The sequence below is a fragment of the Portunus trituberculatus genome, chromosome 42, assembly GCF_017591435.1.
Source record: "Portunus trituberculatus isolate SZX2019 chromosome 42, ASM1759143v1, whole genome shotgun sequence".
NCBI lineage: Eukaryota > Metazoa > Arthropoda > Malacostraca > Decapoda > Portunidae > Portunus > Portunus trituberculatus.
Window position 1 is genome coordinate 21,245,957 of NC_059296.1, and position 20,000 is coordinate 21,265,956.

General features: G+C 42.8%; 1 protein-coding gene across 19 annotated transcripts in view; it reads left to right on the forward strand.

Moving 5' to 3' along the window:
• The window catches only part of LOC123517573 (calcium-dependent secretion activator-like), a 1,686,808-nt gene that overhangs the window by 115,163 nt on the left and 1,551,645 nt on the right, over nt 1-20,000 (forward strand). For 15 of the 19 annotated variants that reach the window (XM_045277817.1, XM_045277814.1, XM_045277824.1 and 12 more), the window contains exons 2-4: nt 3,351-3,582; nt 11,638-11,676; nt 18,810-18,948. In XM_045277817.1, coding sequence (XP_045133752.1) covers nt 3,398-3,582; nt 11,638-11,676; nt 18,810-18,948 — 363 coding nt within the window. In that variant the 5' untranslated portion in view covers nt 3,351-3,397. The remainder of the gene's footprint in view (nt 1-3,350; nt 3,583-11,637; nt 11,677-18,809; nt 18,949-20,000) is intronic. The other 4 variants (XM_045277816.1, XM_045277821.1, XM_045277827.1 and 1 more) reach the window with 4 other exon arrangements.

The following is a 20,000-nucleotide window of genomic DNA, read 5'->3' on the forward strand; positions in this document are numbered from 1 at the left end:
GACTCCTCGGCATGCATTACTAGTTCACAAAACCATTAAGTAAGTTACCTGTCAACTCCCACACACGCAGAGAATAGAGGAAGTCCAATCTCACTTAATGGTGCTGTTCTGAGAAGGCTTCATTTTCTTCGTTTTCCTTTTTTCACCACCTGTCAGTACCGGGACCGCCATCCAACCGCAAGCCAGAACCACGGCGGTACGCTGGGCCTTATTCTGGATGATGATCGACGAAATTGAATGGAAAAGTAATCAGTGGGGAAAATGTTACTTACTTGCAGGTAGTTTGGGTTTGTTCGGTAATTTTATTGTCTGTTACCGTGTAGAGAAAATGTGCCTCCGTATTTTTATTTTATTTACTTTTTATTTTTTATTTATTTATTTATTTTTTTTTTTTTTGAAGTGGGTGCATTGGTCAAGGGCAACATAAAGGATGGAAAGAAAAAGGGATAGGAAGAAATATCATTGAAGTGTCAGTGTTTAAAGAACCAAACGTATTATACAAACTTAAATGGTAAAAAGTGTCTTGAAACTTCTCTCTTGAAATACTTGAAATCATAGGAAGGAGGAAATTCCGAAGTAAGCACTGGAGTTCTAGAGTTCACAAGAAAAGGTATAAAAGATAAAGATATTTTCTCTTGTATTGGAAACATTCTTTTATATGTAGCAGAAATATGTATGCTCGACCTACTCTTGTATTCGGAAGAAAGGTAAATTGTAGCAGAAAGAAACTGAAGAAAAAGGTAGAAAAAGTACATCTTCGCCTTACGGTGTTTCCACTCAGCTGATTCTTTCATAGGACTTAGATGAACGTTTTACTGATTTCGGCGACTTGTAATTATATGAAATGGCCGCCTGGATGGTTTGCATGGGATTGAATTCTCTCTCTCTCTCTCTCTCTCTCTCTCTCTCTCTCTCTCTCTCTCTCTCTCTCTCTCTCTCTCTCTCTCTCTCTCTCTCTCTCTCTCTCTCTCTCTCTCTCTCTCTCTCAGGCAAGCCGTCACAGTTCATTCTGAAACCCAGCTCTAGCAGAAAAAGCTATAATATGTTTGTTTACTTAATTTTGAAAGCAAAACACAACAAAATTTATATATTGTAGCAATGTGGTGGAGAACAGCTACTGAACCAATACAGAGATTATATCAGACATATGAGAGAGAGAGAGAGAGAGAGAGAGAGAGAGAGAGAGAGAGAGAGAGAGAGAGATTTTAAAGGTATTATGTTTGGCAAACTGCAAAACTTATATGGGGCTGTACCAGTTATTGGACTGAGATAAAGTGCATTAAGACAATTTAAGGAAGAGGTGCGAGATGGTGTGGATGTGAAGAGTGTTTTTAGAACATGAGTCATCGGAACTTGTCTGCGGCATTGTATGTGTCAATGCTTAGTAAAGTTACCGTCTATTATGAGGAATGGACGTTACTTTCCTTGGTTTCGTAATCATACAGTTAAAGAACGCGGCAATCTTCAGTAGTGCAGGCTAAAGGAAGGAAAGGAGACTCGTCCTAATGTTACAAGTTTTGCCGTAATATCGTTCTCCTACTTGTTTTAGGGAGATGTTTTTCTTGTGGAAGAAGTAGCAATTCGGCTCTCACTAACTCTACTTTACTTAGATCTGTTGACACTCGGGTAGAGCAAGGCCTGGCCGTGGCTTGGCTCCTGTCAGCATGCCCCAACACAACACTCCCCATCCCCGTCGTGGTGATAATGACGGAAGCAGCTTGGCGTTAAATTAGTTCCTGAAGCTCAGCGACAACATTTATTAAAGTCCATCAGCGCATTATTTTTCGCAGAACTTATGCAAAGTTGCCTCCTCATCTGCCTAATGCGCGGCAGACTTAAACAGAATTTAAAGACGCGTCATGAATTTGCAATATATATATATATATATATATATATATATATATATATATATATATATATATATATATATATATATATATATATATATGAACAAATGCCCTTGACATTAAATAAATAGATTTATCGGCGTATATGTCACGTGATACAAGCTGGCGGGAATATCAGGAAAATAACCTGGGATTTTCGACCATTTCTATGCCTCCGTCACTTCATGGCGCCCCAGCGGCAGCCGTGCATGGTAATACCTTACGGAAGAAAAATTAATATGACACATCGGAATTCATGTTCATGAATTGCGTTTGTTGACACCTTATCAGCTTAAAGTGTGAGTAAGCATAGCAAACCAATGTGAATCAAGGGTGCGTTTCATCAATTTATTTTTGTTTGTTTTGTTTGAAAAGCAGCAGTGCACACTATCCATATCCCTCCAGCCTTTGGGTATACATTTCAGGCATGCTGTTGTTATTCCTTTTATATACGACGTCAACGGTGAAGTGGATCATTAAATTTTCTCGTCTGGCGTCATCTTAAAGGTGCGGCACTGGGCACCACGGCAAACTCAGTCCTCGGTGGGTCAGGCACTAATTAGTATGGAGAAGGTGAGGCTATTCACCTTGATGTGTTCAGCACGTCCTCCTTGTGAGAAACAGTTACAGTAAAACAGAGAAATTCAAGGGTAATTAACACGGAGAGCTCTAAAGTGTAACATGTGCAATCACCGCAAGATACTATTCCAGCAACAATACCGCGGAGTGGCCGGCCTGGCTAATGAGAGTGGCTGGCCTTGAGTGCATGTAACTTTTCCCGTGAGAACAACAACGTAGTAATGGCGGTGCTTGTCTCAGCGCATTGTTGTGTATACTGTGCGGTCTTGCTTTAACGTCCGCTTACTAACTTAGAAGCTACGTGGACAGTGCAGAACAATGCGGATGAGAATTTCCATATTTAGGTAATCTAAAGATGGAAGTTTGTTGAAGAAGGAGGACTCCCAGGTACACTGTAAACAGTCGCCACATGCTGACTGAACTAATATCCTTCAAATGACTGAATGAATAAGTGTCGAGTGTCATGCAGCTATTCAGATGTTTATAAGAGTTGAACTAAGCATTAACAAGTAACACAATGAAACTTAATCACGAATGCAAGAATTGCTAGTTCGCTTGGAATGTTGTGCCTTTCCTTACAGAGAGAGAGAGAGAGAGAGAGAGAGAGAGAGAGAGAGAGAGATTTGGTAGGAAACTTTTTATTTGGTAGAAATGTTTATCTTCTGTGCTATTTCTTATCACAACAGCCTAACTGAACCATGTTACACACACACACACACACACACACACACACACACACACACACACACACACACACACACACACACACACACACACACACACGAACTCACAGTAAAAAAAGTGCGAGGCGAGTAATTATAGGGATTCTTTTACGTTTTTTTCTTTCCTTTGCTTTATCTCACACGTATTTTCTCTTGTTTACAGGTTAAAAGAGGTGCCGGGACACCCACGCCCCCACCCGCGCCGTCGTCATGCTGGAACCAAGCAGCTCTGAGGAGGAATCTGAGGCTGAGGTGCAGGAGGAAGTTCCTTCACGCCTGCCCTCTCGCCCATCCGGCCCTCCCTCAGCTCACGACCATCATGCTACGGACGGAGGGAGTTCGGGGCCTACCCCGCATCCCTCTCTGCAGGTGCCTCAGACCGGCACCCTCCCTAGGTGCGTATCACCCCTGCGCACACACACACACACACACACACACACACACACACACACACACACACACACACACACACACACACACACACACAATTAGCAATTAGCAATTACTTCTAATTTATGGTTAGAATCCTATTTTAAAACTGTAATTGTTATTAACTTTTTTTTCACAGAACGCTTACCCTGCACTAATATCCGCCTGCCTCCCCCACAGCCCTGCCGCGCCTCGGGTCGTGCTCTGTAACAGCCCCTTTAAGCTCCACCATGAGACCTGCTTTATATCTAACAATTTTTCTCACTAACAAGTGCATTAGTCCGCTATATATAGAGTGCAAGTTCTCCGCCTCTCAATAAAGTTCACCCTCTCTTTATTACAGGCCATTTGTTCATGGCACACACACACACAGTCTCTCTCTCTCTTTCTCTCTCTCTCTCTCTCTCTCTCTCTCTCTCTCTCTCTATATATATATATATATATATATATATATATATATATATATATATATATATATATATATATATATATATATATATATATGTATATGTATATAGCATATTCATCATCACATAACAGGACTGATGGTGTAGAGAAGGACAGGAAGGAGCATTGCCGTCGTACCGTGTTCACATCTGTAGCATTTCGAAAACTTTAGACACTTATGACAGTTCAGCTGAACTCTCATAAGTGAAACCAAGTCTACACCATAGTGATTAGCACTTCACGCACTAATGCAAATAACACGTCTTTTTCTCCCTAACAGGTTGACGTTAATTTTTCCCTCTAAGAATTGGTTTTCCCTCATGCCAGTCTTAATATTATTGACATATAACAGGTTCATTTCTTTCCTGTGAGGTGGAGAAATCATCAGGTGTGCAGAGCCAGTATTCTGATTATTAATGTAAATTTCTCAATGTGCAAGGGACCTCCTCTAGCCTGTGTTGCGGGTCTGAATGGTCTGGTATTTTTATATATATTTCTCGGGTTAGTGGATGTGTCATGGCGACATCAGTGCTATCATTATCTCAACAGGGTGGTCTTTATGGCTCTAGTGTGAAAGCTCTCCCCTCCATTCCTTCTTTAATGCCTGCGTCTCTCACCTCGCCTCCACTCCCTCACTTCTCTAATCATCGTCGTTCTCTCTCTCTGCCTCCCCGTGTTTTTTTTTTTTTTTTTTTTTTATCGGATCCATTCCATACACCATGTCGCTTCACTTTTTTTCCTGTTATTCCTCTTTACACGTGTGCTTTTCCTCTTTTCCCATCTCTCTCTTCTTCCCTTGTCCCTTTGTTTCACCCACCCGTCAGCTCTTCTCTCTTTTACTATTTCTCTTTCTTTCCCCTTTTCCCCCTGTGCCCTGCATCCCTTCCTATCTTATTATCTTTCTATTTCCGTCCAGGTTTTACAGCTTCCCTCGTATGCATCGATTGGCTTTACTTTTCTCACTGCTCGCTGACCTTGCAGGCACTGGTAAATGTAAATGTAATATGTGCAACACACATTCTGTCATGGTCTTAGCTTGGTGTTCATTTTTAGTGTAATGACTCCGGGAAAACAGTTACTAAAGGAGAGCAGTGAAAAACATTCGAACATTTGATCATACTTTTGAATTGTCAGAATAAGGCTGGACGTGACCTGACGCCATGACCTATCTATCCCAAAGGTCCAAAGGTCGGCTGTTCATTATTTACTCCTTTGTATCGTGAATCATACATGCTCCCCGTTTCATGAATCATACATGTTCCCTGTCGTGGTACTTGACGGCTTCTCCTATTTGTTTCAACACCACCTCCCACGCCTCCCCTGGGAACACCACAAACACTCCTTCCACCACATTCATTCCTTAGACACAATAGATCTTGTAAGCGTCCGGGCAACGCTTATAACTCACCCATGACATTTCTTAAACATTACGATGCCATCAAAGTCACAACAAATTTATTAACTACACACACACACACACACACACACACACACACACACACACACACACACACACACACACACACACACACACACTCAACCAAGACCACTTTCACTCAAATCTCCACCTTTAACACTGAAGAAGAGTCCATACTCTTTATCAACACTGCCGCCCATGGAAAAGAACCGTAACACACTTGTCAACACTAGACAGCCAGACACAGATCCCTGAAAGGAAGCCATTCCTGCGTTGGTTGAGAATAACCTTGACGCCACCCTGTTGTGACACCCGCCCCACCCTTGACACATAGCAGGAGGATTAATCTTAACGTAGCTGACACGTGTCTAGCATTCTCTCTGCTGCCTCACACATTAACTGGCAGCATAAGCCTGTATTCCGAAACGCTCTGCTCTGCTCTGCTCTGCTCTCTCTCTCTCTCTCTCTCTCTCTCTCTCTCTCTCTCTCTCTCTCTCTCTCTCTCTCTCTCTCTCTCTCTCTCTCTTAACGACTATTTTCAAAGACCACAGACATAATTAGTCACGTTTTCAAAAGTGCTTATCTTGTTAATAAAATGAAAATGTTGTTAATCTGTCAATAGAACTGGAAAAGGGCCCCTAAAAATTGTGCAACTTCGAGTAGAGTTTTTAAAGAAAAGGATCGGCACACGCGTCTTGCAACTGTCTCTCTTCTTCTCCCTTTGAAGGAAAATCATGTTAATCATGAATTCCATGCGAGGCGCCACTGTAAGATGACGCCCTCCTTCGAGAAATCGCCTTACTTGAACAAATTTGTGCGATGCAAAAGATCAGCTTGTTTCATCTGGCCCGCCCCTTATCCTCCATTGCATGTCATCTACACCATATTCTATCCCTGCCATGCCTCCCTTAATATTTTTTTTATATGAGATGGGAAGTTGGCAAAGGACAACAAAAAATAAAAAAAAGGTCCACTTATTTGCCAGTTCCCTTAGGGATTACTAGAGTAATCCGAAAGACAGGGACAAAATAAAGTTAATGTCTTGAGATCTCCCTCTTAAAAGAAGTTAAGTCGTAGGAAGATGGAAATGCAGAAGCAGGCAGGGAGTTCCAGAGTTTACCAGAGAGAGTATGAATGATTGAGAGTACTGGTTAAGTCTTGCATTACGGAGATGGACAGAATACGGATGAGAGGAAAAAGGAAGCCTTGTGCAAGGAGGCCGTAAGAGGAAGGAAGGCATGCAGTTAGCAAGATCTGTAGAGCAGTTAGCATGAAAATAGCGGTAGAAGATAGCAAGAGATGCAACATTCCGGCCGTGAGAAAGAAGCTGAATACAATCAGTCAGAGGAGAGGAGTTGATGAGATGAAAAGCTTTAGATTACACCCTGTCTAATAAAAACTTTGCGAGTTGAACTCCCACAAACATGCGAAGAGTACTCAATACAAGGACGGATAAGTCCCTTGTACAGACTTAGCTACAAGTAACATTTCTACTTCTACCTCACATCACACTTTCATAATACAGCTTCCTCACAAAATGCCTCTCAGTGAATCTCTCATAAGGTAATCTTGCTCCCATAACCTCTAACATTCTTCAGTCGCTATACATTTGAACTACCTCTTGTTAGTTATTCCCACTGACACTGATATTTTCCTGGGTGGTAAATGGTATTCTTGCATTTATCTATCCATCTATATGTCGATCTATCTATCATTTTATATCTATCAAGCTACGTTTTTACCTACTTTCTTCCCTTCCTCTCTCTCTCTCTCTCTCTCTCTCTCTCTCTCTCTCTCTCTCTCTCTCTCTCTCTCTCTCTCTCTCTCTCTCTCTCTCTCTCTCTGCCAGAGCCCTTCTTTTTTTTTATATATACATCCCTGTTTAATGTATGAATACAGTAAAAATACAGTACCATCAATTCTTCCTGCGCCACCCCGTTCCCGAGTCATCACCTCTCCCCTCTCCATGTCTTGCCTTCACTCCTCATTTTATCCTCCCATTCCGGCAGAAGACTCCATCCTCACTACATTTCACCGCCAGATGTCTCTTCTCTTTCTCTTTCTTTTTTTCTTTTTGCCGCCATCTCTCTCTCTCTCTCTCTCTCTCTCTCTCTCTCTCTCTCTCTCTCTCTCTCTCTCTCTCTCCGGAAGGGTGAAAGCCAGTGGCAGTTGAGTTGGAATTGATGTCAGTCAGTTCGAGGGATGCAACGTCGCTCGTAACACACACACACACACACACACACACACACACACACACACACACACACACACACACACACACACACACACCTGTTGATAGGGTAGAACATGACCTATGACCTATAAATCTCTACATGTGTGTGTGCGCGCGTCGGTATTATCTCTCTCTCTCTCTCTCTCTCTCTCTCTCTCTCTCTCTCTCTCTCTCTCTCTCTCTCTCTCTCTCTCTCTCTCTCTCTCTCTCTCTCTCTCTCTCTCTCTCTCTCTCTCTCTCTCTCTCTCTCTCTCTCTCTCTCTCTCTCTCTCTCTCTCTCTGCTATACTGTCGCGCTGAAAGTCAAAGGTTAAGAGGAAGGGAGTCCGAGGGTCACTTCCTGGCAACATCAGCACCACCAGCACCACCACCACCAGCACACATAAGAGAACCTAACAAGGGCACGTTCCTAACCACAGACAAGCCTCTTAGGTGATAGTGGCGGCGATGGTGACAGCGGCGGGTCAAGGGTGTGGTGGGGCCCTGAGGGGAGCTAACAGCTTCATTCAGAACGTAATTACCGCGCCCCACTTTTGCTTCCATTTCTGGGTACAGGAGAGAGAGAGAGAGAGAGAGAGAGAGAGAGAGAGAGAGAGAGAGAGAGAGAGAGAGAGAGGAAGACATCCAGAATAAAATCCTAGCAAATATTACTGAATTTGAAAAAGAGAAAAATACACGATTTTTTCCCCGAGGTTTTCGGTTGCGTGTCCGTGAAAAACCTCTGTGTGTGTGTGTGTGTGTGTGTGTGTGTGTGTGTGTGTGTGTGTGTATCTGAAGGACTCATGATCGTATCAGGGATCAGAGGGTGTCGACGAGGTGTCCTCTAGGCGGCCTTCCTCATCCAGGGCAGGAGTGGCAACTTGATGATCCGCACCACCTTTGTTGCTACCATCGAAGAAAATTTCGTCACACTTACATATTCTGTTGACACGCTACTGGCAACTGAAGCCTGGGTGGGCTTTGGAGCTCGAAAACCAATCAGCTTCTGCATTCCAAAACCAGACTGGACTCTCACTACCGGCTTTAGGTGAGTGGAATACAAATACCGGGGATGCGCGTCATGAAGCGCAGAAGTGGCGCCGTGAAGTGACTGACGCCCAGTCTTGTAGCGTTTGGCGAGGCGCGGCATTGGATGACGCATCACTTGTTATAAGTGTCGCTAGAGAGAGAGAGAGAGAGAGAGAGAGAGAGAGAGAGAGAGTTGGGGGGGAGAGCACTTTACCTTCACATGATTTATTGTGTTATCGTTAAATTATTTATTGAAGTCTCTCACGGAAACACGCAATCGCATCGGCTTAAATCAAAGTTTATGGGATAGAATAACGATGGAAATTACGTGGAATAAAATCGCATGTTCAACTTAACTTTGGAGATTCGCTGTGTTTGTGTGTATCGAGAGAGAGAGAGAGAGAGAGAGAGAGAGAGAGAGAATCCATACTGATAAGGAAGATTAGAAGAAATATAATTAGTAGTCTAAAATCGAAATGTCTCTTACGGTAATAAAGCCGAAGAGTTAATCAGTCTGAGTTTTGTTTTGTTTGTGCCTCGCTGACCGATGAGCTGTAAGTAGCCGTGTGCGATGACTAGTCTATAACAGGAATCATTCTCCATCACTCTCCGTTACGACGCTGTTTTTTTGCCCCAGTGGGAACACGGCAGCTCGAGCAGTGACAAAAAGCTGTGATGGGGAAGAAGATGGGCCCCATATATCAGTAGATTATGAGATTGACGGTTGAAAGTTCGCTAGAGAAGAGGAAGTTGGTAACAGCAAGAAATAGTAGATGGTGAGGGAAGAATGGGCATTGTTAGGTAAGGGGAGAGGGTGATTAGGGAAACAGGGTTGGTATGGCAGGCTCGGGAATTGGATGGCGGTCAACGTCGGGCTGTGAAGAGGCTGTGTGTCACATTTTCTGTCACGTCAAATAGGAAAGAGCAGTAAAGAGTGGAGGCGAATGGCTGCCGCTAGAAGGAAGGAGGGAGGCAATGGAACACATCGGATACTGCCTTCATGGTGATGCGCATGAGAGAGAGAGAGAGAGAGAGAGAGAGAGAGAGATAACATTAGCAGACACAAAGACCTCATTATTCACTTAAAGCGATGGTTTGAAGATTCTTCTCCTGCTTGTCACGCAGATGAGATGGGCAGGTGCGATATGAGTCGCTCACCCACCTGAAGACCTTACGCTCAAGTGGAATCTCATTATTAGTCATCATTATTCTCTCTCTCTCTCTCTCTCTCTCTCTCTCTCTCTCTCTCTCTCTCTCTCTCTCTCTCTTTCTCTTTCCTCGGTGCTAGTGTTGCCATGAGCGTCATGAGTGTGTGTGGGGTGCGTGCGTCAGCCTATCAGCTTCCTGTCCAGCAGTCCCTCCCTTCCAGCGTCCCACCTGGCTTCGCCTCCGTGGTCACTGAACTGTTCTGTATCTTTTATGAAAACAAAAGAATTTTTCTCAGTTTTCTTTTTCAGAATACTCCGAAACATTTTTTTTTTTTTTTCAAATTTTTGCAATTTCTTAAAACTTTTACATATACATTTATTTTCATAGCTCTGCGAAACTTATTTTCTGTTTATGATTTAGAAGAACTTAGATGAAAACGATAAGTGTTGTATTGATTATGTAGCGTCTTATCACCGTTAACCTGTAGGCTTTGAGACAAGGTGGGGCGGGGCAGTCATTGGGTTCCGCGAGTACCTTCACCGGGTCAGCGGTTGCTGCCTGCTTCCTTGCCGGTGTGTGGCTGCTCGGCCAACCGTGCTTTTCTCTTGATTGTGTTGCTCTTTTTCTTTTCCTCTTGTAACTTAAGCAACTATACACATATTGTTGGCGACAACTAGAAGTAGCAACCTGTTTGAGATTTACTGATAAAAGGAAGTGTAAGGAAAGCATCTCATCATCTGTCAACATAAAACAATACTACACACTGACAGCCACTGGTCGACCTGTTGTCTGGCACTGTGGCTGCGGACGTCATCTCGGTCACCAAAAATACACACACACACACACACACACACACACACACACACACACACACACACACACACACACACACACACACACACACACACACACACGGTAGCTCAGTGGTTAGAGCGCTGGCTTCACAAGCCAGAGGACCGGGGTTCGATTCCCCGGCCGGGTGGAGATATTTAGGTGTGTCTCCTTTCACGTGTAGCCCCTGTTCACCTAGCAGTGAGTAGGTACAGGATGTAAATCGAGGAGTTGTGACCTTGTTGTCCCGGTGTGTGGTGTGCCTGGTCTCAGGCCTATCCGAAGATCGGAAATAATGAGTTCTGAGCTCGTTCCGTAGGGTAACGTCTGGCTGTCTCGTCAGAGACTGCAGCAGATCAAACAGTGAAACACACACACACACACACACACACACACACTCACTCTCTCTCTCTCTCTCTCTCTCTCTCTCTCTCTCTCTCTCTCTCTCTCTCTCTCTTCTCTCTCTCTCTCTCATTTTTTTATCACTTTATCAATTGTTTCCATCTTCACAAAGTGTTGAAATATATTGTCCGTCTATATATATATATATATATATATATATATATATATATATATATATATATATATATATATATATATATATATATATATATATATATATATATATATATATATATATATATATATATATATATATATATATATATGTATAATTATTTATTTATTTATTTATTTTTTTTTTTGTTTGTTTGTTTTTACCTTCCTCCATACGTAATAACTTTGTAGTGCAGACCAGCCCAGCCACAGAGTGAGCGGCTCACATGTTCACATCACCACACGAATTGACATGTGTGCGTGTCCAGGAATACTGTGAATTCCTTTTTGAAATGTGTCTTAGTCTTAGTGTATCCAGACAACGGGCAAGAGTCCTGGAGCTACCCTCATCATTGTTAACTTGACTCTCCCTTCCCAACAGACGGCCAAGCATAAGAACCAGCCAGGGGTATGATACTAGGTTTGTTATCTCTCAAGTTTTGCATTGATTGTGCCTGTGTCCATCCCTTCCTGAGGCCCTGCCACCCTCCCCCACGCATTCCTGCATCCATGTCCCCTGAGCACCGTTTTTCCGAGCACCTGTCACCCTCCTCCCTCTTCACCTAAGGTCGCCCGTGTCTCACCGCCACTCCTTGTTCTTTGTTACTAACCGTGTTGCTGTGAGTGTATGTATCTGTGTATACACCATAATGCTCCTCCAGTTACTACTGTAACCCTCGCCACAGACACCCGTGCGTCGTCACGTTCCCGCCGCCTTACCACCATTTGACTTCATTGTCTTCAGCAGTCCACGTACAGTTACAGTGCGTCTCTACCCACTACCAATGCAGGCCCAGTGTGTCACTTTCACCTCATATCCCAGTGGTGTCGGGCGCTTTACGTCATGTGTTAGGAACTAGATGTAGACCTTGCTATTTCGTTCACCAATATGGTGTTGATAGGAACTGGGTAGCATTATTGCGGCAATAATTCATTCTACACCATGGGTCTGTGTCTAGTCGTGTGAGCAGCTGACGCTGCAAGCAGCGAGCACTTTGGAGAAACAGCTGCACATCTGGAAACTAATACAGGCAGCAGAGTTGGGAATTGATGCCACACGCCATTTATATTGCATAACCTTAGAAAAGGGGTTGGCCTGAAAAAGAAAATAAAACTGTGTACCAAATCAAATTTAATTTGAGCTTGTAAATTTAGGTAATAAATGTTTCAAAATATATTGACACTTAAGTCTGTGCAACAGTTGACCTTGAGGTCACAAACATAATGAAAACATCCCCACAGCATTTAAGCGGTCAGGAAGCAGTATAGGGCTTTACTGCACCCCCAGGCATTTCCTCCAAAACAAAGTGTTTGTATGATTTTACTACTAAAATAATGCCGAAGTGATTTCTTAATTTTCGTGTTGATTACAAGAAGTAGTCTAGAGGCAGTGTTTTAGCAGGCCTATAGTAGTGCTAACGTGTATCACAACTGGTAACACCTGGCGACGAGACTCTAAGTGCAGCAAAACCACACTACCGATAAACGATCAGAATGAAAGATGAGTCTCGTGGAATGACAGAGGGCATGGCGTGATTGATGGAGCCTGCCGAGGACGGGTGTTGTTGGAGACGAGCGCCGGATACCTTGCCGGTTGACGGGCGGTACGAGAAGCCGAAGGACGGGTGCTTGGGAATACAGAAGCTTGCTAGGAAGGGCGTTTGATGAAAAGGGAATAATGCGTCGCTTCGTTAGACAAGGCAGCATCAGGCGGAGCTGCACGGCCCTTATTGGAAATGCTCCTGATTGATCACCGCCGACTACAGACCAGTTAAAGTCCTCGTGAATGATTACTGACACACTAAAGTCCCCGTGACTGACTGCTGACAACCAGAGAGGAGCTTTACTCTTCCTGTTTGATTACTGACTGCCAGGCACCACCTGCAGTCTCTTGACAGATAGCCGACAACTGGCGAGCAGCTAGATTCCTCTTGACTGATAACTGACTCCTGATGAGCCTCTTTAAGTCTTCTCATTAAATGATCACTTGATAACTGGAGGCCGTTTTAGTCTGCGCACAAGAAGTAAACAAAAGCTGAGTTTTCTCCAAATCTCTTTATATTAATCATATTCGTTTTCTCCTACTGTAAAAAAGTGAGACATGCTGCTTACACAGTCTGTTATGACATGAAGTCTTGATATACGTTGCGTCATGGAGGCGCGTCAGGTCGTGATGCCGATCCGCTTTAGCCAAAATGAGCAAACTACACTGAAATAAAGAGTGAGATAGAAATAAAAGAATGGAAGATGTAGTAGAAAAGGAAACGCACAGCTTACTAAGGAAACATGTAAAGAAAAATCGCCATTAATGTTTTGCAACAGATAATGGAAACAAGGGAGGTCTAAAGGCAATGCGTCTGACAGAGTTAAAGCATTAACAACAATAGAAGACGTGGAACGCTGCGGTCTCTGTGGTATGAGGACATCCTGCTTCTACTTCTGTGTTACCTCCTTCAGAGTCATGAGTGCCGGCAGAGTGGTGTGTGTGTGTGTGTGTGTGTGTGTGTGTGTGTGTGTGTGTGTGTGTGTGTATATATATATATATATATATATATATATATATATATATATATATATATATATATATATATATATATATATATATATGAAGAATCTCTCTCTCTCTCTCTCTCTCTCTCTCTCTCTCTCTCTCTCTCTCTCTCTCTCTCTCTCTCTCTCTCTCTCTCTCTCTCTCTCTCTCTCTCTCTCTCTCTCTCTCTCTCTCTCTCTCTCTCTCTCTCTCTATGTGCTACGTTTTCCCCTCATTCCCTTCCTTTAATTTCTCCTTTCCTTCTTTACTCCTTTCCTTTCGTCTCTTCTCTTCCCTCTCTCCCACTCGGCCCACTTTTAGTAATGCGTCACATCCCATCCCTCCCTCTTGCCGTCCGTCACCCTGCCTCTCCCTCCCCACCCCTTGCCCCGTTCCTAAAGTGGTGTGTGCTTTAAATGGTTGGTAAGTGTTGTGCATCTAACATATTGGATGGTAATGTCTGTGTGCTATTACTGTTATTACTATTATTACCTGTCATTGTTGTTATTGTTATTACCATTACTATTATTGTTATTATTGTTATTATTATTATTATTATTGTTATTGTTATTATTATTATTGTTATTGTTATTATGATGATTGTTCCTGCTGTTGTGTTTTGTATTATTCATCTTTTTATTGTTATTCCAGAGTTTTCAGAGAGAGAGAGAGAGAGAGAGAGAGAGAGAGAGAGAGAGAGAGAGAGAGAGAGAGTATATAAGGATGAATACACAAGTGCGTGAATGAAGGAGATGCGATCAGAGGGAGAGGGAGCAAGTGAGCGAGCGAGTGAGCGAGTGAGTGAGGGATGAATGGAGAAAGGGTTAGAGAGAGAGAGAGAGAGAGAGAGAGAGAGAGAGAGAGAGAGAGAGAGAGAGAGACGGGGAAGGGGCAAGCTAGGAGCGGCTGTATTGGCTTGATAGGGAGAGCATTAACTTGACTAGCTGGCTGCACACACTCACTGCCTTTCTCACCTTCATTCTCCGTCTTGCACTTCGCCTCCTCTCCTGTGGCGCGAAGCGGAAGCATATATATATATATATATATATATATATATATATATATATATATATATATATATATATATATATATATATATATATATATATATATATATATATATATATATATATAGAGAGAGAGAGAGAGAGAGAGAGAGAGAGAGAGAGAGAGAGAGAGAGAGAGGTTGGCAAAAGATTGGCGGCGTGTGTTGAATAGAAAAGCGAAAAGTGTGAGTAAGAGGAGGAGGAGAAAATAAGAATATATATTTCATATTTAGGAGGAGCGAGGCCAAGGAAGAGGGACAAGAGTAAGAATATAGTTTGAGGAGAAATAATGAAAAAAACTTAAAGATTTATGTAATGGCGAGGCAGAGAGAAAGGTGAGAAAGGCTCAAGTGCTTTAAGAATCGAGAATGGAGAGAGAGAAAGGAAGAAGTAATGGAAGACTTAGTTGGAATATGAAGTGGTTGAGTTTGGAAGTCTTCGTCAGCCACAAACCAACTCCCTCCTCACTTACTGGTCTCTCGAAAGAATCATACACTCACCATCATGTCTCTCTTTATGGTTTTATTTTCAGTCTTTACTCCTTAGTTAAACTTTCTCTTGCTTTCGGTCATTTGTGCAAGTGTTCGTCTCTCTCTCTCTCTCTCTCTCTCTCTCTCTCTCTCTCTCTCTCTCTCTCTCTCTCTCTCTCTCTCTCTCTCTCTCTCTCTCTCTCTCTCTCTCTCTTTATCTTAATTTCTTTACTTTTCTTTTCCCTCTCATCTTTAATTTCTTTACTTTTTTCTTCTCCTCCTTCTTCTTTTCCTTTTCCTTTTCCTTTTCCTTCTCTTTCTCTTTCTCTTTCTCTTTCTCTTTCTCTTTCTCTTTCTCCTCCTCCTCCTCCTCCTCCTCCTCCTCCTCCTCCCGCAGAAACTTTCACGGGAAAATCTGCTGGAAATACTTTGGAGGAAAATAATGCCATGCTATATGCGGGATGATTCTTGTCGAGCAACCTTTTGGAATATCTGATAGACTGGCTGTTGTTCTGGCCAGCGTGACGAGCACTGCCCTCACCGCCTCCCTCCCTGCCTCACTCACTTCCCCCCCGGCGTTGTGTTCGCTGGCAGGCCGCAATGTCGTCGGGAGTTGTAATTCCTTGGAGTGTATAGTGTTTGTGTTGTCGCAGTGAGTGTGTAGACGCGTGCTGGGAGAGTGTTCTAAGTGTTGAGAGAGAGAGAGAGAGAGAGAGAGAGAGAGAGAGAGAGAGAGAGAGAGAGAGAGAGAGGTGGGAGGAAGGAGGAAGGGGCAGCTACAAAGGGAAACGAAAGTTACATGCAGCCACAACTAAATACTGTCTTCCTCACATGTTGTGTGTCTCGCACTTCGATGTTGTCTCCTTCAAACAGTTGTATATATAATCGTATATAGATGTGTGTGTGTGTGTGTGTGTGTGTGTGTGTGTGTGTGTGTGTGTGTGTGTGTGTGTGTGTGTGTGTGTGTGTGTACATATATGTGTGTGTGTATATATATATATATATATATATATATATATATATATATATATATATATATATATATATATATATATATATATATATACTATATATACCTATTTTGGCTGGCTGTATGTATATATCTTGGCTTATGTATTTGATGTATTTATGAAATTTCATTATTTAAGTTGTAGACAGAAATGATGACTCAGGAATGAATGGTGGAGCATACAGCATAAGGTGAAGTGGCGAAGCATACTGCATAGCGTGAGGTGGCGGAGCATACAACATATAATAAGGTGATAAAGCATACTGCATAGCGATAGGTGGTGGAGAATACAGCATAGCGTGAGGCGGCGGAGCGTATACAGCATAGCGTGAGGCGGCGGAGCATACAGCATGTAATGAAATTATGGAACATACAACATACATGAGGTGGCGGAGCATACAGCATAGCATTACTGTAGCGCCTTCACAATAACTGCTGCTGGGAAAAGTTTTTGGCTTGTCATTGCGATAAGGACGCCGGGGATAATTCATTGTGTGGATAATTCGTCTGAGGGAGTTCTAATCAATTTCACGCTTCGATTTTCCTAATTAAGGCTTTCCCGCTCACTCTGGGGACATGAAATGCGGAAGTGAGGTTATACTGACGATAAATTCCGGAAAATCAAGCATATTTTCCTTGCCGTTCTAAAATGAGAGAGGTAGAGTTGCCTTAACTACTCTGACTTTTCTCGTTTCTTTAGAAATAAGAGTAAAATGGTCCGTTGGGATTTAGGATATAAAGTTAGAAGGTCGTACTACCACCAAACAGTCTAGTAACTCAAATACTTCGGTGCCCGTTGTATTGTTATTTAGTCTATATTTAAGTCACTTCTGGTTACTCATATAAGAGGAATTCATGCCATCAGCGTTCAAGGATTAAGTACTGGATGTGTTTTTATGCGTCTATTATCTTTACCTCCCTCCCTCTTTGTCCTGCCGCCAGTGCCGTCCAGTCTGCAGTTCGTCTTTGCGGTCCATCCAAGTCCTGCTCCGCCAATATTTCTCTGGAAAGCTGCGGAAGTTTGACGAAAGTTTGGGTCTGAGTGGCTGCTTCTTTGATAATGGGTTTTGGCGGCTGAGAGGGACGTCTGAGTCTTGTTGGGTCACAAAAAGCATCTGATTGGTTCTTGAGCTTCACAAGAGACTGGGAAGATGATTGGTTAGCTGGTTAGGTTTCTCTGAGTTTCTCGCGCCCGTGATCACCTTTAACTGTGTGTGTGTGTGTGTGTGTGTGTGTGTGTGTGTGTGTGTGTGTGTGTGTGTGTGTGTGTGTGTGTGTGTGTGTGTGTGTGTGTGTGTGTTTGTGTGTGTGTGTGTGTGTGTATGTATTTTGTATGTGTTTGTTCGTATGTCAATATTTTTGTTATATATTTATGTGTTGTGTCAGTCAACACCGTCGCGTTTCTCGTATGGATTTCTGTTTTGAAGTCATATTGTTTATGTTTTGTTGTCATATATTTCATCTTTGCTTCCATCCGTTTTCTTTTCGCAATGTTTATTTTGCTGCGGCAGCATCGCGGCCCTAGTGCCTGCTATGCTTGCTGCACATGGCGGATGGCGGGAGGGTTTGTCATCCCAGTTGTGCAGTAGTGTTGTGCTTATATATATATATATATATATATATATATATATATATATATATATATATATATATATATATATATATATATATATATATTCCGAGAAAGAATTGAAATCAACAAACAATAAAGAATCCGAGTTGATGAGGAGCCAAATACTCAAATGTTGCATAGACGGGGAAAAGAAAAGAAGAAAACGTTGAAATGCGCTTTTACGTATGCTATCTGGAGGAAAATATTGCTGTATAGTAGCAGAATTAGTGAAATGAAGTTATTTAAAACCGAGGAAACATTAACCACATTGGGACAAATTTAGAGAAGATATGTTTTAACGTATCAAGGTAATGAATTATGTACCAGACTACCAGATTTATGAATGTAGGGTAACTAAGTAAATTTATCTTATAGTTAACCTGCCATAAAGGCAGCTCACTCAGTATTTGAAAGAAAACTAATGATGGTCTCTTCTCTTTCTTTCTCCCTCCCGACATGGATCCACTACGTCCTGCTGCTTCTACATCTGCTGCTGCATCTGCTGCCGTCCTCCACACGTCCAACGTCCTTCACTTCTCGCCTCCATAACTCTTCCACTTCCCGCCTCGGCCCTTACAATGCCGCAATGCGTATTCCAAACACACACTTCTTTCCTCACACGTTGGCTCACTCCATCTAACCACACCAATCTGATTCTGTACCTTTGCTGCCCTACCACTCTGCCATAACTCCATCTCTATTTTATCCGTCTCTTATACTCTTCTGCTCTACGTCTTCTCACCTTGACACTCTCTCACTTCCTTCTTCCTTACGCCTCCTGTGAATCACTCTATACTTCACCTCCACTACTGGTCTTCTTGTCTTCTTCATATGTCCTCGCATCCTATCTCTGCCCCACACCCTGCTCCCCGTCCCTGGCCCCTCAGAAGCGGGTCCCCGGGGAGCACCCTGAGTGTGGACACCCTGAGTGTGGGCGGAGGGTCGAGGGCCAACTCCCTGCCTCGACCCACTTCACCATCGCCATCTGTCATGAGTGACAAGCCGCCAGCTCAGGAGGACCCAGCTGTGAGTATTGCTCCCCATGTTCATCCTCTAAGTGCTCAACAAATATATATTTTCTTACTGTTCACTATTGTGTTATGTTTTATTTTCGCTGTGCTGTAAACGTCGGAGAAATGTTGGAGTGTTGTTTTAAATTGGTCGCAAAATTATTATTATTATTATTATTATTTTATTTATTTATTTATTTATTTATTATTATTTTTTTTTTTTTTGTATTGGTGCGAAGGTCTGCGAGAAATAAGAAATGAGGTACACGTGCTTATGTTGACGAGTAATTTAACGAGAGAGAGAGAGAGAGAGAGAGAGAGAGAGAGAGAGAGAGAGAGAGAGAGAACGCTGCGAATGTTCGGCAGTTGTGCTAAGTGCTGCAGCGAGGTTGTTTCTTGAGTGGGTGAGTACGGATGGCTTAGATCTGCCAGTGAAGGTGAATTACTGATATTTACAATTGTTTTTCAACCTTATATGTATGGATTTTTTATGTGAGCTGCGTGACTGCCGTGTTGACTGTTCTTTCATAGCGCGATGTGTATGAGTGTGTTGTTTCCAAAATATGAATAAAGTGGAGAAGAAAAGTTTCATGAAGTTATACCTGTTTTGACAAGGGATGCGAGGAAATGTAGTGAAACAAAGCATCGCAGGAATCAGGAAGCGACTACAGCCATTGCTCGCGCGTGGCACCAGACAAAGAAAACAGTCAAATAGATGAGATCACAAAGAAAGGAAGTCGTTGAATCTTTACAGTTAAAATACATTATTGTTCGTGATGAGGGCGGGCAGGGCAGGGAAGCAGATACGTCACACTCATCTCCATAAGGATCCCTGTGGCTTGCGGGAACGGCAGAGGGTGCGTCACCGGGATGGCAATTTGCATACTGAATGTATATGAGGTGAGGGAAAATGATGCGAAATTGTGTGTACTGTGGAGGAAAGTGTTACGGTCGCTGATCACGTTCACGATGAGATAGTGCCTCATAAATATATAAACGAGAAAACATGGTGCCTCGTGTGTGTGTGTGTATGTGTGTGTGTGTGTGTGTGTGTGTGTGTGTGTGTGT